At 43.3% G+C, this 25,913-nt stretch overlaps 1 protein-coding gene across 1 annotated transcript in view; it reads right to left on the bottom strand.

Annotated features, from left to right (window-relative positions):
• Positions 1-22,051, bottom strand: part of FOXI3 (forkhead box I3) — a 32,993-nt gene extending 10,942 nt beyond the window's left edge. Inside the window, exon 1 of the mRNA XM_060781367.2 lies at positions 21,309-22,051. Coding sequence (XP_060637350.2) covers positions 21,309-21,906 — 598 coding nt within the window. The 5' untranslated portion in view covers positions 21,907-22,051. The remainder of the gene's footprint in view (positions 1-21,308) is intronic.
• Between the last annotated feature and the right edge of the window lie 3,862 nt (positions 22,052-25,913).

The following is a 25,913-nucleotide window of genomic DNA, read 5'->3' as shown; positions in this document are numbered from 1 at the left end:
CCAATACCCCCATGCATATGGAATATATTGAGCATATAATGTACCAGTAAGGTCTTCTCGCAGACCACCATGAGAATTTCGGGGGGGGGGGATGAAGCCCCTCAAGCCCCCCCCCCCTCCTGGCTACATGCCTGACTGTATGCCAGTGACAGAGACTAGACTCTTCCATCTCCCTTTATTTTTTTTTATCTATAGGTCTACGTGTATTTTTCTTCCACTTGTTCAATACAAAAAGGAAATCAGGCTGACACACAAGTAGTGGGCAAGTCAAAAAAGAATTCAGGGCCCTTCCACACAGCCCTATATCCCAGAATATCAAGGCAGAAAATCCCACAATATCTGCTTTAAACTGGGTTATCTGCAGGGGCGGCTCAACCATTACGCAAAGTAAGCATTCGCAGTATAGTTGATTTTGCCCAGGGGTTCTCTAGAGGCGCTCTTGGGGGAAAACAGACCTTGACATATGTGAGTTGTAGTTACTGGGATGTATAAAAGGTAAAGGTAAAGGTAGTCCCCTGACATTAAGTCCAGTCATGTCTGACTCTGGGGTGTGGTGCTCATCTCCATTTCTAAGCCAAAGAGCCAGCGTTGTCCGTAGACACCTCCAAGGTCATGTGGCCGGCATGACTGCATGGAGCGCCGTTACCTTCCCGCTGGAGCGGTACCTATTGATCTACTCACATTTGCATGTTTTCGAACTGCTAGGTTGGCAGAAGCTAGGGCTGACAGCGGAAGGTCACGCCGCTCCCCGGAATCGAACCTGTGACCTTTCAATCAACAAGCTCAGCAGCTCAGTGCTTTAACCCACTGCGCCACCGGGGGCTCCTTACTGGGATGTATAGTTCACCTAAAATCAAAGAGCATTCTGAACTCCACCAATGATGGAATTGAACCAAATATGGCACACAGAACTCCCACGATGAACAGAAAATATATATCAGTGATTGGGGGGGGGGGGGGGGGGCGCCAAAACACTGCTTGCTTACCATTGAAAATTACCTAGGGCCGCCTCTGGTTATCTGAGTCCACACACAGATAATGTGGGATTTTCTGCCTTGATATTCTGGAATATAGGGCTCTGTGGAAGGGCCCTCTGTTCTCCCCAAACACATACTTTTTGGTTTGTTTTTTAAATGACTTCCACTTTTTTTTAAGAGCACAAAAGTAGATGAATTTATTACTGCATCCAATTCATACAATTTAGTCCTGAGAATGTAAAACACAACGTGCACTACTCAGCTTCACCTTCCAGTTGCAAGGGAAGGTAGCTCATGGCAGGCAGCACATTTCAGGAAAAGTTTACTACTGCCACTGATCATGAATTCTAGAGATCTCTGGGATTCAGAGCTAAAGAGGATGGGATTAGTATTAATATTTTAAAGAAGTAAATAGCAGTGTGTAAGGGGGGGGGGATTAAATTATTTTTCCCAATTATTTTACCCTCAACTGGAATTTACTCCAAACAGTAACACATGCATCCAATTACTCAGTGCATGAATCATCTCGCATCTACCTTGGCTCATTGGGAGAGACACTGATCTAGAAACAAGATATTAATCCTTAAGATGCAATAAGCAGAAAAAGTGAGATACTTTGAAAGCAGGGTGGTCCGCTGGGAAACGTATCTATTTGTCATCTGTGGGTGCCGTCTCAGGCAAAGGGAGCTGACTAGCACGTAAACAGATAAATAAACAGCTTAGTCTTTAACTTTTAGGGCTTGTACAGCCCAAGTTGGGCATTATTTCACTCCGTACTTAGTGGGCAGACAGGTATTTTCAGTGACTGTACGGACAAGTAAGTATATTTTGAAATCAATGAGAACACCTTCTTTGTCTTGTTCCTCCACAGATTATCCATGTTGTTCCCAAAACTGTTAATCAATGCTCTAAAGCAAAATTCCTATTTTCCAGAGAGAAATAAACATAATGTTCAAGGCGGTTTCCATACTTTATTTCAGTGCTCATCATGAAAACCAGTAAGGCAAGCCAGTATTGGACAGAGGGATTGAGCGAAGGATGCAACTAGTTCTCCATCGGTCCAAAGGTTGCAAAAATATGCATTTATACTACTTTGGAGGATTTATTTCAATTTAAAATGGGAAAGTGGGACATAAATCCAAATGCTAAATTACTGTATATACTCGAGTATAAGCCTAGTTTTTCAGCCCCCTTTTTAGGCTGATAAAGTTCCCCTCGGCTTATACGCGAGTCAAGGTTATTTATTATTTTACTTTGTTATTAGTATCATTTTATTACATGAATTATTTTAATATATTAATTATTATTATTCTATTTACATTACTTTATTATTATTTATTACATTTATTATTTTACTTTGTTATTAGTATCATTTTATTACATGAATTATTTTAATATATTAATTATTATTATTCTATTTACATTAGTTTATTATTATTTACTACATTTATTATTTTACTTTGTTATTAGTATCATTTTATTACATGAATTATTTTAATATATTAATTATTATTATTCCATTTACATTACTTTATTATTATTTATTACATTTATTGTTTTACTTTGTTATTAGTATCATTTTATTACATGAATTATTTTAATATATTAATTATTATTATTCTATTTACATTACTTTATTATTATTTATTACATTTATTATTTTACTTTATTTTTATTGTTACTGCAAGCAGGCATGTAGCCGGGCAGGGGGGGGGCTTGGGGGGCCTCAGTCCCCCCGAAATTCTCATGGTGGTCTGCGAGAAGGCCTTACTGGTACATTATTTAAACTGTTATGTTTATTCATATCATGATCTGATCACCATGCTCAATATATCCCATATGCATGGGGGTATTGGGGTAATGATACAAAAGGTTTGCTAGGGTAGACCCTCTGTCACTCGGACTCAGCCCCCCCGAACCAAACTCAGCCCCCCCCCCAAAAAACAAAATCCTGGCTACGGGCCTGACTGAATGTATAATTTTACTCTGCTATCACTGTTATTACATTTCCATTATTTTACATTATTATTATTACTATTATTATTATTATTATTATTATTATTATTATCCTGACACAAAAACACAGTATGACACAGCAAACGAGGTATATATGATGGATTTCATTATTATTATTATTATTATTATTATTATTATTTTACTATCTTTATTATTATTGGAAGGATACATAAGCACATTTACACTGAAGATTAGAATAATGATTTAATCAGAGCTGGACAGTCTTATGTAAATATAGATAAATGGCTAAAAGTGCTAGAGACATACGGAGAAGTAGCAGGATTGAAAATAAATAAAGAAAAAACTCAAATGCTGACAAAAAACAGAAATATTCAAGTTCTATGTTTATGGAAATATTAAAAAACATTTAACCTACTGATGCCTCCATTAATGTAATTTTATTGATATCTATTTGTATTTTGAAATTTACCAATAACTCCTGCATTTCCCACCCTCGGCTTATACTCGAGTCAATAAGTTTTCCCAGTTTTTTGTGGTAAAATTAGGTGCCTCGGCTTATGTTCGGATCGGCTTATACTCAAGTATATACGGTATGTAACATTTTATGGAATGCTTTGGCAACTGGATACAGGGGTCATTTGGAAAAACTATTCCATGACTGGATAATGGCTCCTAACCATGACTTGAACTCAGTTCCTATATTTGATTACTATATGTTTAAGCTAAGCTGTAATGATCGATAATGTTATAATTGCTTTGTTCCTATTCTACTATTTGTTCCATCCACCTTGTTTGGACAACCTATCCTTTAACTCAGGAGTCTTCAAACTTTTTAAACAGAGGGCCAGGTTACATTCCCTCAAACTGTTGGTGGGCCGGATTATAATTTGAATTCCTATACACACTGCACATATCTTATTTGTAGTGCAAAAGACACTTAAAAACAATACAATAATACAATACTATCCTATCTATTTAATTGTTCACCCACTTTTTATTGTAAAACAAAACGCACAATAAAATTTTATTAAAAAAACAAAAAAAATTATTAGTATTCCAATGGGAAGTGTGGCCTTACTTTTGGCTGATGAGATAGGATTGTTGTTGTTGTTGTTGTGTGCTTTCAAGTCATTTTAGACAGGTTTACCCTGAGTGAGGGCCGGGTAAATGACCTTGGAGGTCCGCATCTGGCCCCGGGACCTTAGTTTGAGGACCCCTGCTTTAACTCGTTTTGCATATTGATCCCCACTCCACCCCACCCCCAAAAATGAGATTAGAAGTATCTATGTTGTTGCTAATGATGTTTGCTTGTATTGTTTACTAGCCATCCCCTGCCACGCGTTGCTGTGGCCCACTCTGGTAGTCATGGGGGTTCTGTGTGGGAGGTTTGTCCCAATTCTATCGTTGGTGGGGTTCAGAAAGCTCTGTGATTCTAGGTGAACTATAAATCCCAGCAACTGCAACTCTTAAATGTCAAGATTCCATTTTCCAGTGTTCACATTTGGGCATATTGAGTATTCGTGTAGAGTTTGGTCCAGATCCATCACTGTTTGAGTCCACAGTGCTCTCTGGATGTTGGTGAACTACAACTCACAAACTGAAGGTCAATGCCCACCACACCCTTCTAGTGTTTTCTGTTGGTCATGGGAGCCCTGTGTGTTCAATGCCATAATTGGTGGAGTTCGGAATGCTCTTTGATTGTAGGTGAACTATAAATCCCAGCAACTACAACTCCCAAATGACAAAATCAAAAATTTTTGAGTGAAGGACATACATTGGGTTGTTAGGTGTATGCTGTCCAAATTTGGTGTCAATTGGCCCACTGGTTTTTGAGTACTGTGAATACCACAAACGAACATTACATTTTTATTTATAGAGATGATGATATTGTTTTTATGATGTTTTATGTATTGTTGTTGTGTTTGTTGTTGTTCTGTTTTTAACTGTATGTTGTCTGGGCATGGCCCCATGTAAGCTGCCCCGAGTCTCTTCGGGGAGATGGAGGAGGGATAGAAAAATAAAGTTGTTGTTGTTATTATTATTATCATGCACACATGTATCTTAAAGATGCAACTTTCCTTCTCATCCCTCAAATGGGCTCCAACGGCTGTTAAGATCCCTTAACAGAGGCGACATATCCTCTAAAACAGTGTTTCTCAACCTGGGGGTCGGGACCCCTGGGGGGGTCATGACAGAGTGTCAGAGGGGGTCGCCAAAGACCATCAGAAAACATAGTATTTTCTGTTGGACATGAAGGTTCTTTGTGGGACGTCTGGCCCAATTCTATCATTGGTAGGGTTCAGAATGCTCTTTGATTGTAGGTGAACTATAAATCCCAGAAACTACAACTCCTAAATGCCAAGTTCTATTTTCCCTAAACTACAACAGTGTTCACATTTGGGCATATTGAGGATTCGTGCCAAGTTTGGTCCACATCTACATCATTGTTTGAGTCCTCAATGCTCTCTGGATGTAGGTGAACTACAGCTCCAAAATTCAAGGTGATTGCCCACCAAACCCTTCCAGTATTTTCTATTGGTCACGGGAGAACTGTGCGCCAAGTTTGGTTCAATTCCATCATTGGTGATGTTCAGAATGCTCTTTGATTGTCGGTGAACTATAAATCCCAGCAAGTACAACTTCCAAATGACAAAATCAATCCCCCCACCTCAACCCCACAAGTATTCAAATTAGGGCATATCGGGTATTTGTGCCAAATTTGGTCCAGTGAATGAAAATATATCCTGCATATCAGATATTTACATTACGATTCATAGTGGTAGCAAAATTACAGTAGCAACGAAAATAATTTTATGGTTGGGGGTCACCACAACATGTGGAACTGTATTAAGGGTCGCAGCATTAGGAAGGTTGAGAACCACTGCTCTAAAATACGTTTGGTACAATGCAACACAGACACATATGTTCACATTCATCGGCAACATGTATAACAATGGATAATTACCGCAGTTCAAACAGCCTGCGATAGAGTGTGCGTACATCTGATCTGATCTGAAAGGAAGTTCCCTTCCAAGACAGAAATTACCTGTTTCGGTAGACTAGTGCATAGCTCCAAGGCATCTAGGATCAGAGAGATGAATACATGCCACACACAGATAATTAACCTAGAATTACCTCTACCTACCACTATTATGGATTAGAAATCTCAATTCCAATAAAAAGAGGGAAAGTCCGTTTGCAAATATGCTGCGGCAACAAGGAAAGGGAGGGGTGTGTACTTTTAACTTGAGATAGTAAAAGGAAGGGCGCAGATCCGAGTTAATCCCAATGAATTTACTCCCAAGGACATTCGTTTAAGGAAAGCCAGCATGGTTTGAGTACCAGGGTTCAAATCTCCGCTCAGCCACAAAAACCCACTGGGTGATCATGCAAAAGTCGGTCTCTCTCGGGCTTAGAAGAGGGAAATAGAAAACTTCCTCTGAACAAATTTGGCCTAGAAAACCCAGAGATATAATTGCCATAAATTGGACTTAACTGGGAGGCAGACATCTATATAAATAAAAATGTAATGTTCGTTTGTGGGATTAACAGTACTCAAAAACCACTGGGGGAATTGACACCCAATTTGGACACGATACACCTAACAAGCCAATGTATGCCCTTCACTCGAAAATTTTGATTTTGTCATTTGGGAGTTGTAGTTGCTGGGATTTATAGTTCACCTACAATCAAATTTATTTATTTATTTATTTATTTATTTCGGGTTCTTATACCCCGCCCTTCTCACCCCGAAGGGGACTCAGGGCGGCTTACAAAAGCAAGGCACAATTTAATGCCTGCAACACAGAACAGTCAAAACAGTCAAAACTCAAGATTACATCAGACTCACAATTAACAACAATTCATACATTATACCAATAAAATCAATAAAAACCAATACAAACCCAATTCCTCCTCCTACACGGTCAGCGTTCGCTAACTCATAGTTCTCATTTTCATTTCCACTTCGTCCGTCCTGCTGGTCTTACTCATCTGATTGTCTTATTTAATTGCCAGATTGCCCAAAGGCCTGGTCCTATAACCACGTCTTCACCCTCCTCCTGAAGGAGAGGAGGGATGATGATGCCCTGATTTCCCCCGGGCGTGAGTTCCACAAGTGAGGGGCCACCACTGAGAAAGCCCTGCTCCTCGTCCCCACCAGCCTCATTTGTGACAGTGGTGGGGTCGAGAGCAGGGCCTCCCCAGCTGATCTCACACTCCGGGGTGGCACATAGAGGGAGATACGTTCGGACAGATATGCTGGACCGGAACCGTACAATCAAAGAGCATTCTGAACCCTCCCAACGAGGGAATTGAACCAAACTCGACACACAGTTCTCCCATGACCAAGAGAAAATACTGGAAGGATTTGGTGGGTAGTGTCCTTTGGTTTTGGAGTTGTAGTTCACCTACATCCAGAGATCACTGTGGACTCAAATAATGATGGATCTGGACCAAACCCTACATGAAGACTCAATATGCCCAAATGTGAACACTGGTGGAGTTTGGGGAAAACAGAATCTTGACATTTGGGAGTTGTAGTTGCTGGGATTTATAGTTCACCTACAATCACAGAGCATTCTGAACCCGACCAACGATAGAATTAGGCCAAACCTCCCACACCGACTCCCCATGTGGGCCACAGCAACGTGTGGCAGGGGACGGCTAGTCAAAAATAAAAATGGGTTTAAGATACTTCCATATGAATAAATAAATAGAATGGAAACTACTCTTGGGTAAAGAAATAGTGGATTACACTGCCTGGGTTTACCTTTGCTTATTCGGCTGTGCTGCTCGTCTAAAGGATGAAAAGCACTGATAGGATTACACAGGCCCGTAGCCGGGGGGGGGGGGGGGGGGGGGGCTTGAGGAGCTTCAGCCCCCCCCCCCCCCGAAATTCTCAGGGTGGTCCATGAGAATGCCTTACTGGTACATTATTTCAACTGCAATGTTTATTCATATCATGATCTGGTCACCATGCTCAATATATCCAATATGCATGGGGGTATTGGGATAATGATACAAAAGGTTTGCTAGGGTAGATCCTGAGACACCTCCCCTCGAATCAAACTCAGCCCCCCCCCCCCACCGAATCAAACTCAGAATGAACCTGTTTAGCCATTATGTGCTGTTTGCAATCCAGTATAAGTGGCTTCCCCACAATAGTAACATCATCCAAGAATCCCGACCTCAGCAAAGCACCCCTTTAGCTTTCCTTCTAAGTTCATCCGCCCAGGACTCTTAGGGAAATTGTTGGACTGCACAGAATCAGTTCACTACAGTTCACTATTGGTTATGATAAGTCTTCCAGTTCAATAACACTTGGAGGCTTGCATTTTGCCCCTCGTCAGGTGAGACTGCAAGCCTTTCAAAAACTTTTTTTCTATTTTAAGTCTTCTAGTAAACTAGGATTCTGGGAGATTGGGCTGCACATTGAGCAGAAACCACATTGAACAGGGTTGCTCTCAGTAGAAATGGGCTTGAAGGCACCCAACAGGAGCAACAGCACCACGCTAGTGTCCACAGCATTTGAAAGCTTCAAGGAATAATTGAAGCCTGTCTTAACAGATTCATTGGTTGAGGATTTGAACAAGAAGACATAGTTTTTTTTATAATTTTTATTGTTTACTAGCTGTTGCTGTGGCCAACCTTCCCTCCTTCTTTCTTTCTCTCCTTCTTTCTCTCATTCCTTCCCTCCCTCTTTCCTTCCTTCCTTCCTTCCCTCTTTTTCTTTCCCTTCTTCTTTCTTCCTTCTCAACCTGTTTCTTTTTTTCGCTTTCTTTGCTTTTGGTTCCATCCTTTCTTGTCTCTTTCCTTCCTTCCTTCCCTCCCTCTTTCTTTGTTTTGTTCCTTCTCTCCTTCCTTCGATCTTTCACTTTTTATTTCCTTCCCTCCCTCCTTCCTTCTCCACCTTTCTTTCTTTCCTCCTCTCCTTCCCTCCCCCTCCTTCTCTCCCTACCCTTCTCTTTCCTTCCTTCCCTCCCTCTTTCCTTCCTTCCCTTCTTCTTTCTTTCTTCTCTACCTGTTTCTTTTTTTCGCTTTCTTTGCTTTTGGTTCCATCCTTTCTTGTCTCTTTCCTTCCTTCCTTCCCTCCCTCTTTCTCTGTTTTGTTCCTTCTCTCCTTCCTTCGATCTTTCACTTTTTATTTCCTTCCCTCCCTCCTTCCTTCTCCACCTTTCTTTCTTTCCTCCTCTCCTTCCCTCCCCCTCCTTCTCTCCCTACCCTTCTTTCTTTCCTTCCTTCCCTTCCTCTTTCCTTCCTTTCTTCCCTCTTTTTCTTTCCCTACTTCTTTCTTCCTTCTCTACCTGCTTATTTTCTTCGCTTTCTTTGCTTTTGGTTCCATCCTTTCTTGTCCCTTTCCTTCCTTCATTCCTTCCCTCCCTCTTTCTCTCTTTTGTTCCTTCTCTCCTTCCTTCGATCTTTCACTTTTTATTTCCTTCCCTCCCTCCTTCCTTCTCTACCTTTCTTTCTTTTCTTCTCTCCTTCCCTCCCCCTCCTTCTCTCCCTTTCTTTCCTTCTCTCCTTCCTTCCTTCCTCCCTCCCTCTCTTCCCTCTTTCTGTGTATGTGTTTTGTATGTGTATATGCAGGGGCGGCTCAACACATTACGCAAAGTAAGCATTTGCAGTATAGTTGATTTTTCCCAGGGACACTTTTGAGGCGCTCTTGGGGGAAAATAGACCTTGACATATGCGAGTTGTAGTTACTGGGATGTATAGTTCACCTACAATCAAAGAGCATTCTGAACTCCACCAATGATGGAATTGAACCAAGTATGGCACACAGAACTCCCACGATGAACAGAAAATATATATCAGTGATTGGTTGGGGGGGGGGGGGGCAAAATACTGTTTGCTTACCGTTGAAAATTACCTAGGGCCACCTCTGTGTATATGCATATATGTGTGTTTGTGTATATATACGTGGTTTTGCACATGCGTTGTAATGTATTTTTGTGGGGGTTTTTTCTTTTTAAGTCCCTTCTGCTGTGTTTTTCAGTGTTTTTATGAGTAATGATCACTCGTTGGCCAGACAGGTGTCTTGTGTCCAAATTTGGCGACAATTCACCCAGTGGTTTTTGAGATCTGTTAATCCCACAAACGAACATTACATTTTTATTTATATAGATTGCTTTTATGGTTTTTAAATGTATTGTGATGTTCTTGCTTTTTACTGACGTGTGTATTTTTATATATGGCATCTAATTGTTGTATGCTGCCTTGAGTCGCCTTTGGGCTGATATGGGTGGGATAAAAATGACATAAATAAATAAATAAATAAATAAATAAAATTAATTGGTAATCTCCGAGGAGGTCTCTAATGGAGCTACAATACCAAAGCTTTCCAAACATTTTATGTTGGTGACATGCTTTTGTGGACATGCATCATTTTGTGACACAGTAATTCAGCTTCATTAGCAAACCAGCTCTTCAACCAACCCTTTCTAAGAATACGTTGTGTCTCCACATGTTTTATTATAATTTATGTGTCTATATCTATTCTAGAGGGTTGGTTGAACCTCTGGTTGGCTAGAAAAACTTAATTGCTGTATCACGAAATGATGCATGTCTAAAAAGTGTGTCACCAACATGAAATGTCTGGAAAACCTCTAGATTGGACTACTGTAATGGGCTCTACGTGGGACTGCCCTTGAAAATGGCTCGGAAATTACAACTGGTCCAACGGTCGGCGGCCAGGCTGTTAACTGGCGCTCCTAACAGAGAGATGTCAACCCTCCTGTTTAAGGAGCTCCACTGACTGCCGTTCATCTTCTGGTCCCAATTCAAGGTGCAGGTGCTCACCTACAAAGCCCTAAACGGTTTGGGACCCGCCTACCTGCGTGACCGCATCTCCATATATAAACCCACACATTCCCTTCGATCATCTGGAGAGGCCCTGCTCACGATCCCACCTGCGTTGCAAGTGCGTTTGGTGAGGACGAGGGACAGGGCCTTCTCTGTGGTGGCCCCCCAAGGACATCAGACAAGCCCCAACGTTGGCAATCTTTAGGAAGAGCCTGAAGACCTGGCTGTTCCAGTGTGCCCTTCCAGATTAGGAAACTCCTGGCGTCATGTCCCAAATGCACTTTGTTAGAGACTAGGATTGTCTGCACATTGCACCTACCTCCAAAAAACCTCTACATACCTCCTGTCAAGTTCAGCACTTTTAAATTTTGTCCATTACATTTGGCCCGGCCTTTTAGATTTTAAATGCATCATGTGTCATTGTTTTTAGTGTTTTATTGTCTTTGCTTGATGTCTTATTATTTGCTTATGAGTTTTACTGTTATATTTGTATGTTGTTGTTTGTTGCGGCCTTGGCCATTGTAAGCTGCATCGAGTCCTTCGGGAGATTTTGCGGGGTATAAATAAAGATAATAATAATAATAATAATAATAATAACTCCAGATCTGTAGAATGAAGTTCAACACATTCCAGCTGCATTATATGGTCAGTGCAGACTCACAGAATGCAGCTCAATGCCGTTTAATGTTGGTCTGCACAAGAACTTTGCATATTGTGTGTCGCAACACGTTAGTATTTTGGTTGCGGCACGGAGGCATGTTGAGTGGACTTAATGAGAAATCTCTGAGTCCATGTGAAATAAGCAATCAATCATTTACGTTTTATCATAAAATATATAAATCATGTATTTTTTTAAAAAACAGAACTGCAAGGTTTTCATGAGATATATCGTGTCCCTAAACATTTCCTTATTACAATTTATGTCGGCGTCCATATCTCTTGTGCTAGCAAAACTGAATGACTGTGTTGAGAAACGAGGCATGTCCAAAAAGCGTGTTGCCTACATGAAATGATTGAAAAGCTCTGGTGTATACACAATGCAGCTGAATACATGTATAGTCAACGCAGATGCACATCATGCTATAGTATTTTACTGAATCATAGAGTCAGTGTAAACCCACAGAATGCAGGCGAAACGTCAGGAGAAATGCCTCTAGAACATGGCTCTATAGCCCGAAAAAACCCACAAGAACCACAGAATGCAGTTCAGCTGCATTACAGGCAGTCCCCAAGTTACAAACAAGATAGGTTCTGTAGGTTAGTTGAATTTGCGCGTAAGTCAGAACAGGAATATTTTAAATGTAAGTCCAGCCCTATCTATCTATCTATCTATCTATCTATCTATCTATCTATCTATCTACCTATCTACCTATCTACCTATCTACCTATCTATCTATCTATCTATCTATCTATCTATCGATCTATCTCTTTGGATAGCACAGGGAAGGGTTAATACCCTTATGGAGTTTGTTTTGCTGTCTGTGCCCCTGTTCAGAAGATCTCACTGCACTTTCTGTCCCTGTGAGAATTGGAAAAAAAATGTGGCTTGTTGTGGAAACGAGGACTGGGGATAAAGCTTCAGTGGAGACACCTTTTCCACATTATAATAACTGTTTCAGGAGTGAATTTCCCTTCCGAGAGGTAGATTTCTTCATTAGATGAACCTATCCTGACTATAATTTGCACTAAATTCAAACTGCATTATATGAATTTACACCAAGCAAGGGCAAATTCAGCCCTCCAAGTATTTTGGATTTCAACCCCCACAATTCCTAACAGCCTGCTGTTAGGAATTGTGGGAGTTGAAGTCCAAAATACCTGGAGGGCCTAAGTTTGCCCATGTGTGATCTACACTGACTGTAACGCTGAGAAATTCAAACTGCATCCTATGGTATATAGTTGGTGTAAATGCATTATATGAATTGCAGCTCAATTGTATTATATGGGTCCACATACTCACAAAATGCAGCTCAACTGTATTATATGGGTCCACATACTGACTCTATTAATATGGTCAGTGTCGATCCAGCAGGGATGCTGGTCTCTACTAGGGATGCATTGAAAATCCGGGCAAAATTAATTTCTAATATTGCACTTTCTTATTCTGAGGGTGCTTTTACCTAATCATAGTGTGGCTGCTTATATCCAGTGTTTCTTGCTTAAGTTTGAATAACACTGGAGTTTACTTGCTTTTTAACTATGCAAGAGCTTGGGTTGCTGTGCGTTTTTCAGGCTGTATTCTCCTGATATTTCACCTGCATCTAAGTCAGGCATCCTCAGAAGTAGTCCTTGGAAGATGTCTGCCATATATACAGGCGAAATGTCAGGAGAGAATGCTACTGGAACGTGTCCATACAGCCCGAAAAACTCACAGCAACCCTGTGATTCCAGCCATGAAAGCCTTCTGAAGCACATTATGCAAGAGCTTGCTCATATAGCATTTTATGTAGTATTTATTTATTTACGACATTTATATGCTGCCCTTCTCATCCCAAAGGAGACTCAGAGCAGCTTACAAGATATATATAATACATTATATTATTAGCATAGTACAATATCAGTATTATAAACCGCTCTGAGCCTTCAGGGAGTGGCAGTATATAAAATTGATTAATAAATTAATAAATAAATATATTACTGTAGTGTACTGTACCATTATATTGTAATACTATTAGTAGTATTACATGTAATATAAAATATATAATTATAATATCATATTATTATTACGATTATACTGTATTACATTATAATATTATAAATATTATATGTATATACAATATATGATATGATATGATATTATATTACATTATATTATTAGCATGGTCAAAAGATATTTAGCTGCCTGCGCTCTTTCTATTTTTATCAGTTTTATACTAATTTATGCAATGCTTTTGATACGAAATAAATAAATTGCCCAGGAGACAAGGTGGAACTGTCTTCTGGCCCTCTATCTCTTCTCTCTGGCCTAGTAGGGCTCTTATTAAACTTTTATAGTTATATATTTATATTACATATAATATTACTAATAATGTTACGATATGGTAGTAGGGTGTAATACAGCAATGTTTAATGCTGATATTGTACTATATATAAAAAAATGTTATATCCGTTTGTGGGGTTAACAGAACTCAATAACCACTGGACGAATCAACACCAAATTTGAACACAAGACACCTACTAAAGCAATCTATGTCCTTCACACGCACAAAACTAACCAGAAAGAACTTAATCTGCCACAAAGCTAAATGACTATACAGAGCATGCGTTAAAACGACACCCAATAATAGCTGTATGCCGTTAATAATAATATCTGTGTCTATAATAATAATATCTACATGCCTATAATAAAATCTATACATCAATAATAATAATAATAATAATAATACCTATATAATATCTTTGAACTGGGTTATGTGGCAGTGTGGACTCAGGTAACCCTTCCACACATCCACACACCCTTTGGCCTCAAGGAGACTGAAATGGGCCTATATTAGGCTGACACTTTGCCACTTCAGTTGTGTATTGATAGCTTAGAAACCAGCTCTTCCTCTTTTCTTTCTTTCCTATTTCTCCACAATGGGCCACAGCAATGCGTGGCTGGGTACAGCTAGTGCTAATAATATAATATATTGTATGTAATAGATACCTTGTAAGCTACTCTGAGTTCCCTTCGGGATGAGAAAGGTGGCATATAAATGTTGTAAATAAATAAAGTAACAAGAAAGTAATGAGAAAGTGTTGGTTTCTAATATATGTAATTTTTTTCTGCTTGTGGGTAAACAGTATTTGATTATGTTTTCTTGCCCTGGTGAAGGGAGTTGGACTGAATGGCCATAAGTATTTTCTATTGGTCATGGGGCTCCTGTGTGGGAAGTTTCCCCTAATTCTATCGTTCGTGGGGTTCAGAATGCTCTTTGATTGAAGGTGAACGATAAATCGCAGTAACTACAACTCCCAAATGTCAAGGTCTATTTCCCCCAAGCTCCATCTGTATTCCTAGTTGGGCATATGGAATATTCGTTTCAAGTTTGGTCCAGATCCATCATTGTTTGAGTCCACACTGCTCTCTGGATGTAGGTGTACTACAACTCCCAAACTCAAGGCCAATGGCCACCAAACCCGTGCAGTGTTTTCTGTTGGTCATGGGAGTGCTGTGTGTCACCTTTGGTTCAATTCCATCATTGGTGGAGTTCAGAATGCTCTTTAATTGTAGGTGAACTATAAATCCCAAGAACTACAACTCCCAAATGACAAAATAAAAAAAATTGAGTAAAGAACATACATTGGGCTGTTAGGTGTATGCTGTCCAACTTTGGTGTCAATTCGCCCACTGGTTTTTGAGGTCTGTTAATCCCACAAATGAACATTACATTTTGATTTATTACTAGCTGTACCCGCCACGCGTTGCTGTGGCCAACCTTCCCTATTTCAATGTATTGTCGAAGGCTTTCATGGCTGGAATCACTAGGTTCTTGTGGGTTTTTTCGGGCTATAGGGCCATGTTCTAGAGGCATTTCTCCTGGCATTTCGCCTGCATCTATGGCAAGCATCCTCAGAGGTATGCTTGCCATAGATGCAGGCGAAACGTCAGGAAAAATGCCTCTAGAACATGGCCCTATAGCCCGAAAAAACCCACAAGAACCTAACTTCCCTCTTTCTCTCCTTCTTTCCCTCCTTCCTTCACTCCCTCTTTCCTTCCTGCTTTCCTGTCTTTCCTTCTCTTCTTCCTTCTCTATCTCTTTCCTTCCTCCCCCTTTTTCTTTCTCTTCTGCTGTCTCTTTTCTTCCTTCTCTCTTTCCTTCACTCCCTCTTTCTCTACATCTTTCCTTCCTTCTTTTCCTTTTAAATTTCCTTCTCTCCTTCCTTCCTTCTCTTAACTTTCCGTCCTTCCCCCCTTTTTCTTTCCCTCCCCCTTTCTCTTCCTTCCTTCTCTCTTTGCTTCCATGCTTCCCTCTCCCTTTCCTTGTTTCTCTCTCTCCCTCTTTCTTTTCTTTCTTTCTTTTCTCCCCTTCCCTCCCTCTTTCTTCTCTTTTTTCTGTATTGTAATTTAGCTTTCCCTCATTTAGCTTTTGGGGGCTTTTTAAGTCTCTTCTGCTGCGTTTTGTTGTGTTTTTTTTTGAGTGAAGGACATACATTGGCTTCTTAGGTGTCTTGTGTCCAAATTTGGTGGCAATTCGTCCAGTGGTTTTTGAGTTCTGTTAACCCCACAAACGAACATTACATTTTTATTTATATAGATTGTCTGGTTACTATTATTATTATTATTATTAATATTATTATTATTATTTTAAGGGAGCATCTCATCAATGTAGGTAGCATTTTTAATGATTTGCATAGCATTTTAATGATGTGTTTCGTGTTGTATTGAAAAATCTAGTTTGTATGTATTTATTTGTGCTGTATGTGAAAGACCTATTATTATTATTGGGTTGTTGTAGGCTTTTTCGGGCTATATGGCCATGGTCTAGAGGCTTTTTCTCCTGACGTTTCACCTGCATCTATGGCAAGCATCCTCAGAGGTAGTGAGCCTGGCCAGCTAGGACCTCACCTCACTACCTCTGAGGATGCTTGCCACAGATGCAGGCGAAACGTCAGGAGAAAATGCCTCTAGAACATGGCCATATAGCCCGAAAAAACCTACAACAACCCAGTGATTCCGGCCATGAAAGCCTTTGACAATACATTATTATTATTGTCAGATTATTATCTTAATCCTGACAAGACAGAGGTACTCCTGGTCAGTCGAAAGGCCGAAGAGGGCATAGGGTTACAGCCTGTGCTTGACGGGGTCACACTCCCCCTGAAGGCGCAGCTTCGCAGCTTGGGAGTGATCCTGGACTCATCGCTGAGCCTGGAGCGCCAGCTGCGCCCGTACCTTGGGAAGTCTGACTTGGCCACGGTGGTCCACGCTTTGGTTACATCCGTTTAGATTACTGCAACGCTCTCTACATGTGGTTGCCTCTGAAGACTGCCCGGAAGCTTCAATTAGTCCAACGTGCAGCAGCCAGGTTACTAACGGGAGCGGGGTACAGGGAGCATACTACTCCTCTGTTGTGCCAGCTCCACTGGCTGCCAGTCAGCTTCCGAGCACAATTCAAAGTGCTGGTCTTAACCTATAAAGCCCTAAACGACTCTGGCCCAATTTACCTGTCCGAACGTATCCTCCCCTATGAGCCATTAAGATTACTAAGATCGTCTGGAGGGGCCCTGCTCTCGATCCCACCGGCCTCACAGGCGTGGCTGGTGGGGACGAGAGACAGGGCCTTCTCGGTGGTGGCCCCTCGACTCTGGAACTCCCTTCCACTGGAGATCAGAACTGCCCCTTTGATCTTAACGTTCAGGAAACAGGTGAAAACCTGGCTTTGGGGATTGGCATTCAACAAATGAGCCATGATCCTGTGATATCGATGGATGACGACGAATAATGACTCTGATGATGACTGACCACTGTAATCATATGATTGTATTTTTGCCATTTTAATTGTTTCAATGTTTTAATGTTTTAGTGTGATTTAGAAATATGATGTTTTAATGACGGTCTGTAATATTGATGTTGGAAACCGGCCCGAGTCCCTCGAATGGAGGTGAGAAGACCGGTATACAAAACTACCAAATAAATAAATAAATATTATTTTAAGGGGGCATCTCGCCATCAATGTAGGTAGCATTTTTAATTATTTGCATAGCATTTGAATGATTTGTTTCGTGTTGTGTTGTATAATCTGGTTTGTATGTGTTTGTTTGTGCTGTATGTGAAAGACCTATAGTCTAAGATAGGCATGGGCCAACTTCAGCCTTTCAGGTGTTTTGGACTCCAACTCCCACCATTCCTGACAGCCTCAGGCTTCAGCGGCTAAGGGGGGAAAGGAAAGGGCCTGAGGCTGTCAGGGATGGTGGGAGTTGGAGTCCAAAACACCTGCAAGGCTGAAGTTTGCTTATACCTGGTCTAAACATTGAGTAGACTCCAAGTCCAGCAGTAGGGATGCTGGGAGCAACCTCCAGCGGGTCCTAAGGGCTCACTATATATGGAATTGGAGTCCAAAACACCTGAAAGGCTGAAGTTTGCCTATACCTGGTCTAAGCATTGAGTAGACTCCAAGTCCAGCAGTAGGGATGCTGGGAGCAACCTCCAGCGGGTCCTAAGGGCTCACTATATATGGGAATTGGAGTCCAAAACACCTGAAAGGCTGGCGTTTGCTTATACCTGGTCTAAGCATTGAGTAGACTTCAACTCCAGCAGTAGGGATGCTGGGAGCAACCTCAATGGGGTCCTAAAGGCTCACTGTATATGGGAATTGGAGTCCAAAACACCTGAAAGGCTGCAGTTTGCTTATACCTGGTCTAAGCATTGAGTAGACTCCAACTCCAGCAGTAGGGATGCTGGGAGCAACCTCAATGGGGTCCTAAAGGCTCACTATATATGGGAATTGGAGTCCAAAACACCTGAAAGGCTGAAGTTTGCTTATACCTGGTCTAAACATTGAGTAGACTCTAAGTCCAGCAGTAAGGATGCTGGGAGCAACCTCAATGCGCTCCTAAAGGCTCACTGTATATGGGAATTGGAGTCCAAAACACCTGAAAGGCTGAAGTTTGCTTATACCTGGTCTAAGCATTGAGTAGACTCCAACTCCAGCAGTAGGGATGCTGGGAGCAACCTCAATGGGGTCCTAAAGGCTCACTATATGTGGGAATTGGAGTCCAAAACACCTGAAAGGCTGAAGTTTGCCTATACCTGGTCTAAACATTGAGTAGACTCCAACTCCAGCAGTAGGGATGCTGGGAGCAACCTCCAGCGGGTCCTAAGGGCTCACTATATATGAGAATTGGAGTCCAAAACACCTGAAAGGCTGAAGTTTGCTTATACCTGGTAGAGTAGACTCCAAGTCCAGCAGTAGGGATGCTGGGAGCATTGAGTAGACTCCAAGTCCAGCAGTAGGGATGCTGGGAGCAACTTCCAGCGGGTCCTAAGGGCTTACTAGATATGGGAATTGGAGTCCAAAACACCTGAAAGGCTGAAGTTTGCTTATACCTGGTCTAAGCATTGAGTAGACTCCAAGTCCAGCAGTAGGGATGCTGGGAGCAACCTCAATGGGGTCCTAAGGGCTCACTATATATGGGAATTGGAGTCCAAAACACCTGCAAGGCTGAAGTTTGCCTATACCTGGTCTAAGCATTGAGTAGACTCCAACTCCAGCAGTAGGGATGCTGGGAGCAACCTCCAGCGGGTCCTAGGGGCTCACTATATATGGGAATTGGAGTCCAAAACACCTGCAAGGCTGAAGTTTACCTATACCTGGTCTAAGCATTGAGTAGACTCCAAGTCCAGCAGTAGGGATGCTGGGAGCAACCTCAATGGGGTCCTAAGGGCTCACTATATATGGGAATTGGGAGTCCAAAACACCTGAAAGGCTGAAGTTTGCTTATACCTGGTCTAAGCATTGAGTAGACTCCAAGTCCAGCAGTAGGGATGCTGGGAGCAACCTCAATGGGGTCCTAAAGGCTCACTATATATGGGAATTGGAGTCCAAAACACCTGAAAGGCTGAAGTTTGACTATACTTGGTCTAAACATTGAGTAGACTCTAAGTCCAGCAGTAGGGATGCTGGGAGCAACCTCAATGGGGTCCTAAAAGCTCACTATATATGGGAATTGGAGTCCAAAACACCTGAAAGGCTGAAGTTTGCCTATACTTGGTCTAAACATTGAGTAGACTCTAAGTCCAGCAGTAGGGATGCTGGGAGCAACCTCAATGGGGTCCTAAAGGCTCACTATATATGGGAATTGGAGTCCAAAACACCTGAAAGGCTGAAGTTTGCCTATACTTGGTCTAAACATTGAGTAGACTCTAAGTCCAGCAGTAGGGATGCTGGGAGCAACCTCCAGCGGGTCCTAAGGGCTCACTGTATATGGGAATTGGAGTCCAAAACACCTGAAAGGCTGAAGTTTGCCTATACCTGGTCTAAACATTGAGTAGACTCCAAGTCCAGCAGTAGGGATGCTGGGAGCAACCTCCAGCGGGTCCTAAGGGCTCACTATATATGGGAATTGGGAGTCCAAAACACCTGAAAGGCTGAAGTTTGCCTATACCTGGTCTAAGCATTGAGTAGACTCCAACTCCAGCAGTAGGGATGCTGGGAGCAACCCCCAGCGGGTCCTAAGGGCTCACTATATATGGGAATTGGAGTCCAAAACACCTGAAAGGCTGAAGTTTGCCTATACTGGTCTAAACATTGAGTAGACTCCAACTCCAGCAGTAGGGATGCTGGGAGCAACCTCCAGCGGGTCCTAAGGGCTCACTATATATGGGAATTGGAGTCCAAAACACCTGAAAGGCTGAAGTTTGCTTATACCTGGTCTAAGCATTGAGTAGACTCCAACTCCAGCAGTAGGGATGCTGGGAGCAACCCCCAGCGGGTCCTAAGGGCTCACTATATATGGGAATTGGAGTCCAAAACACCTGAAAGGCTGAAGTTTGCCTATACTGGTCTAAACATTGAGTAGACTCCAAGTCCAGCAGTAGGGATGCTGGGAGCAACCTCCAGCGGGTCCTAAGGGCTCACTATATATGGGAATTGGAGTCCAAAACACCTGAAAGGCTGAAGTTTGCTTATACCTGGTCTAAGCATTGAGTAGACTCCAACTCCAGCAGTAGGGATGCTGGGAGCAACCCCCAGCGGGTCCTAAGGGCTCACTATATATGGGAATTGGAGTCCAAAACACCTGAAAGGCTGAAGTTTGCCTATACTGGTCTAAACATTGAGTAGACTCCAACTCCAGCAGTAGGGATGCTGGGAGCAACCTCCAGCGGGTCCTAAGGGCTCACTATATATGGGAATTGGAGTCCAAAACACCTGAAAGGCTGAAGTTTGCTTATACCTGGTCTAAGCATTGAGTAGACTCCAACTCCAGCAGTAGGGATGCTGGGAGCAACCCCCAGCGGGTCCTAAGGGCTCACTATATATGGGAATTGGAGTCCAAAACACCTGAAAGGCTGAAGTTTGCCTATACTGGTCTAAACATTGAGTAGACTCCAACTCCAGCAGTAGGGATGCTGGGAGCAACCTCCAGCGGGTCCTAAGGGCTCACTATATATGGGAATTGGAGTCCAAAACACCTGAAAGGCTGAAGTTTGCTTATACCTGGTCTAAGCATTGAGTAGACTCCAACTCCAGCAGTAGGGATGCTGGGAGCAACCCCCAGCGGGTCCTAAGGGCTCACTATATATGGGAATTGGAGTCCAAAACACCTGAAAGGCTGAAGTTTGCCTATACTGGTCTAAACATTGAGTAGACTCCAAGTCCAGCAGTAGGGATGCTGGGAGCAACCTCCAGCGGGTCCTAAGGGCTCACTATATATGGGAATTGGAGTCCAAAACACCTGAAAGGCTGAAGTTTGCCTATACCTGGTCTAAACATTGAGTAGACTCCAAGTCCAGCAGTAGGGATGCTGGGAGCAACCTCAATGGGGTCCTAAAGGCTCTCTATATGGAAGGTGTGGAGATCCCCCTCCCTGCCTCCCTGCCCTGCTCTCCCTCGGGTCCGGCTCACCCACCGGGGTCGTCCTCATCGCGGGGCACCTTCCGAAAGCAGTCGTTGAGGGAGAGGTTGTGCCGGATGGAGTTCTGCCAGCCCGCCTTGCTTCGCTTGTAGAAGGGGAAGTTCTCGGCCACGTACTGGTAGATGTGGCTGAGGGTCAGCTTGCGCTCCGGCGCGCTCTGGATGGCCATGGCGATCAGCGCCGAGTAGGAGTACGGCGGGCGCACCAGGCGGAGCAGCTCCTCCTGGCTCGCCAGGCTCAGCCAGCCCAGCTCCGGCGGAGACGACGACGACGAGGATGAGCCACCCGACGACGAGGTTGAACCTGTTGCGTTGAGCAAAGGAGGCGCCCCCACTCCCCGCGGGGGGCAGCCGTAAGGGAGGAAAGGCGCCCCCGGAGATGCCCCTCCGCCAGCCCCGCTGGCCCCGCTCCCTTGCGAGTAGGCGCCCCACAAATAGCTGGCGGCGCCCGGCGGCTGCGGGTACTCGTAGTTGGCCGGCGCTGTGCTGGGGGGATAGACGCTGAACGCCTCGCTGCAATAGACGGCCATCTCTCGGGACCAAGGCGGGCGAGGGGCTCGGGGATCCTGTTGCTGGAGGTCGGCGGAGCTCATCTTCCTTCCCTCCCTCCTTCCCTCCCTCTTCCCAAACTCATTTGGGAAGGAGGGGCCCTTCCAGAGTCAAGGAGGACCCGCTTTCCAGCTTTTCCCGCCCCTCTTCTTCTCCCTCCCCGTCGGAGGAAGCAGCCAAGGAGCCCAAACTGTCACGCCCCATTCATCTCAGAAGGGACGCACTTCCCCAATCCGGATTCCGGCCAAAGCCTGTCGCCAAGGAGGCGAGTGAAGGGTTCAAACCCCTTCCCCAAATGTTCAGGTTTATATATGTTCAGGATATCAATTTCAATATATATATATCCCCTGGTAGGTAGGTAGGTAGGTAGGTAGGTAGGTAGGTAGATAGATAGATAGATAGATAGATAGATAGATAGGGGTTTGAACCGCTGATACATCTGTCTGTCTGTCTGTCTATCTATCTATCTATCTATCTATCTATCCATCTACACACATACATATACTAGGTGTACCCGCCACCATTGCTGTGCCCAACCTTCCCTTCCTCTTTCTCTCCTTTCTGTGATAGTATGATAGCTGGGTCCTCCTCTCCTTCCTTCCCCTTTCCCCCCCCCCCCCTTCCTTCCTTCTCTACCATTTTCCAACCTTCCCCTCCCTTTTTCTTTTTCTCCTTTCTTCCTTCCCTCCCTCCCTCCCTCTTTCCTTCCTCCCTTTCTCCCTTCCCTACCTCTTTCCTTCCTTCCCCTTCCTTTTTCTTTCTCTCTTTGCTTCCTTCCCTCCCTCCCTCTTTCCTTCCTTCCTTCCTTCCTTCTCTACCTCATTCCTTCCTTCCCCTCCCTTTTTCTTTTTCTCCTTTCTTCCTTCCTTCCTTCTCTACCTCTTTCCTTCCTTCCGCTCCCTTTTTCTTTCCCTCCTTTCTTTCTTCCCTTTTTCCTTCCTTCCTTCCCCTCCCTTTTTCTTTCTCTCCTTCCTTCCTTCCCTCCCTCCCTCCCTCCCTCTGCCCTTCCTTTCCTGTTTTCCTTCCTTCCTTCTCTACCTCTTTCCTTCCTTCCTTCCTTCCTTCCTTCCTTCCTTCCTTCCTTCCCCTCCCTTTTTCTTTCTCTCCTTTCTTCCTCCCTCCCTCTTTCCTTCCTTCCTTTTTTTCCTTCCCTCCCTCCCTCCCTCTTTCCTTCCACCTTCCTTCCCTTTTTCCCTTCCTTCCTTCCCTACCTCTTTCCTTCCTTCCCCTTCCTTTTTCTTTCTCTCATTTCTTCCTTTCTTCCCTCCCTCCCTCTTTCCTTCCTTCCTCCTTCCTTCCCTTTTTTCTTCCTCCCTTTCCTACCTCTTTCCTTCCTTCCCCTCTCTTTTTCTTTCTCTCCTTTCTTCCTTCCCTCCCTCCCTCTTTCCTTCCTTCCTTCCTTCTCTACCTCTTTCCTTCCTTCCCCTCCCCTTTTCTTTCTCTCCTTTCTTCCTTCCCTCCCTCCCTCTTTCCTTCCTTCCTTCTCTACCTCTTTCCTTCCTTCCCCTCCCTTTTTCTTTCTCTCCTTTCTTCCTCCCTCCCTTTTTCCTTCCTTCCCTCCCTCTTTCCTTCCTTCCACCTTCCTTCCCTTTTTTCCTTCCTTCCTTCCCTACCTCTTTCCTTCCTTCCCCTTCCTTTTTCTTTTTCTCTTTTCTTCCTTTCTTCCCTCCCTCTCTCTTTCCTTCCTTCCTCCTTCCTTCCCTTTTTTTCTTCCTTCATTCCTTCCCTACCTCTTTCCTTCCCCTCTCTTTTTCTTTCTCTTCTTTCTTCCTTCCCTCCCTCCCTCTTTCCTTCCTTCCTTCCCTACCTCTTTCCTTCCTTCCCCTTCCTTTTTCTTTTTCTCTTTTCTTCCTTTCTTCCCTCCCTCCCTCTTTCCTTCCTTCCTCCTTCCTTCCCTTTTTTTCTTCCTTCATTCCTTCCCTACCTCTTTCCTTCCCCTCTCTTTTTCTTTCTCTCCTTTCTTCCTTCCCTCCCTCCCTCTTTCCTTCCTTCCTTCTCTACCTCTTTCCTTCCTTCCACTCCCTTTTTCTTTCCTAGACACTTGGGAAATGTCCAACATGTGATCCAATTCAACAGCCAGCAGAGTGTCTGCTGTGGATTCATCTTGTTGTGTTTCTAATAATAATAATAATAATAATAATAATTTAATTTAATTTAATTTTTGTACCCTGCCTCCCTCCATATCCCGAAGGGACTTAGGCGGTTTACATATGACACAAAGTGCATAAAAACAACACATAAAATAAACAAACAGAAAAAATAGAAGAAAATGATTTCTCCTGAGTTTGCCCCGCTTGAGCTGGGTCTACACTGCCACACAATATCCAATGTGGATCCATACAAGTGCTGCCTTATATGAAGCTCCACTGACAATGCCAAGCTGAGACTCTGTAATCAACACTGATACATTCAAACTGCAGTATCTGAACCTACACTGAGTGACTACGGTCTGTGAATCAATCTATATCTATCTGTAAATGCTCTGTGCATAATGAGTACCTTAAAAACAAAAGAACTAATGAACGACATCACACCAAATTTGGCAACAAAATGTCTCACAACACAAGGAGTGACCATCACTCAAAAAACTATGATTTTGTCATTTGGGAGTTGTAGTTGCTGGGATTTATACTTCACCTACAATCAAAGAGCATTCTGAACTCCATCAACGATGGAATTGGACCAGACTTGGCACACAGAACTCCCATGACCAACAGAAAATACTGGAAGGGTTTTGGTGGGCATTGACCTTGAGTTTGGGAGTTGTAGTTCACTTACATCCAGAGAGTACTGTGGACTCAAACAATGATGGATCTGGACCAAACTTGGCACAAGCACTCAATACGCCCAAATATGAACACAGATGGAGTTTAGGGAAAATTGACCTTGACATTTGGGAGTTGTAGTCACTGGGATTTATAATTCACCTACTACCAAAGAGCATTCTGAAGCCCACGAACGACAGAATCGAGGCAAACTTCCTACACAGAACCCCCATGACCATCACAAAATAACCATGTATTAACTTGTCTCCGAAATGTTAAGAGGGCGTTCCATAGCCAAGGGGCCACCACAGAGAAGGCCCTGTCTCTTGTCCTCGCCAAACGTACTTGTGATGAGGGCGGGATCGAGAGCAGGGCCTCCCTAGATAAGCTTAAAGTCCTAGATGGTTCAGAAGGAGAGATGCGTTCAGACAGGTAAATTGGGCCAGAACCATTTAGGGCTTTATAGGCTAAAGCCACCACTTTGAATTGTGCCCAGTAGTAGACTGTCAGCCAGTGGAGCTAGCGCAAAAGATTACTAAAATGGGCTGGATCATCTATGAATTTACACTGACTATAGGAACCCCCTGTGGCTCAGTGGGTTAAAGCACTGAGCTGCTGAGCTTGTTGATCGAAAGGTCGCAGGTTCGATTCCGGGGAGCGGCGTGAGCTTCCGCTGTCAGCCCTAGCTTCTACCAACCTAGCAGTTCGAAAACATGCAAATGTGAGTAGATCAATAGGTACTGCTCCGGCGGGAAGGTAACGGCGCTCCATGCAGTCATGCTGGCCAACATGACCTTGGAGGTGTCTACGGACAACGCTGGCTCTTCGGCTTAGAAATGGAGATGAGCACCACACCCCAGAGTTAGACATGACTGGACTTAATGTCAGGGGACTACCTTTACCTTTTTATATAATCTACACTGATAAATTCAAACTGCATTATGTACCTCTACCATGACTTTATAATCTATGCATCTACATTGACTATCTATATATATAAAAATGCTCTGTGCGTAATGAGTACCTTAAAAACAAAAGAACCAGTGAACGAAATCACACCAAATTTGGCAACAAAACGTCTCACAACACAAGGAGTGACCATCATTCAAAAAATTATGATTTTGTCATTTGGGAGTTGTAGTTGCTGGGATTTATAGTTCACCTGCAATCAAAGAGCATTCTGAACTCCACCAATGATGGAATTGAACCAAACTTGGCACACAGAACCCCCATGACCAACAGAAGGGTTTGGTGGGCATCGACCTTGAGTTTGAGAGTTGTAGTTC

Source organism: Anolis sagrei, chromosome 6 (assembly GCF_037176765.1).
Source record: "Anolis sagrei isolate rAnoSag1 chromosome 6, rAnoSag1.mat, whole genome shotgun sequence".
Classification (NCBI taxonomy): domain Eukaryota; kingdom Metazoa; phylum Chordata; class Lepidosauria; order Squamata; family Dactyloidae; genus Anolis; species Anolis sagrei.
Note: the sequence above shows the minus strand (reverse complement) of the source record. Positions and strands in the feature narration are given on the sequence as shown.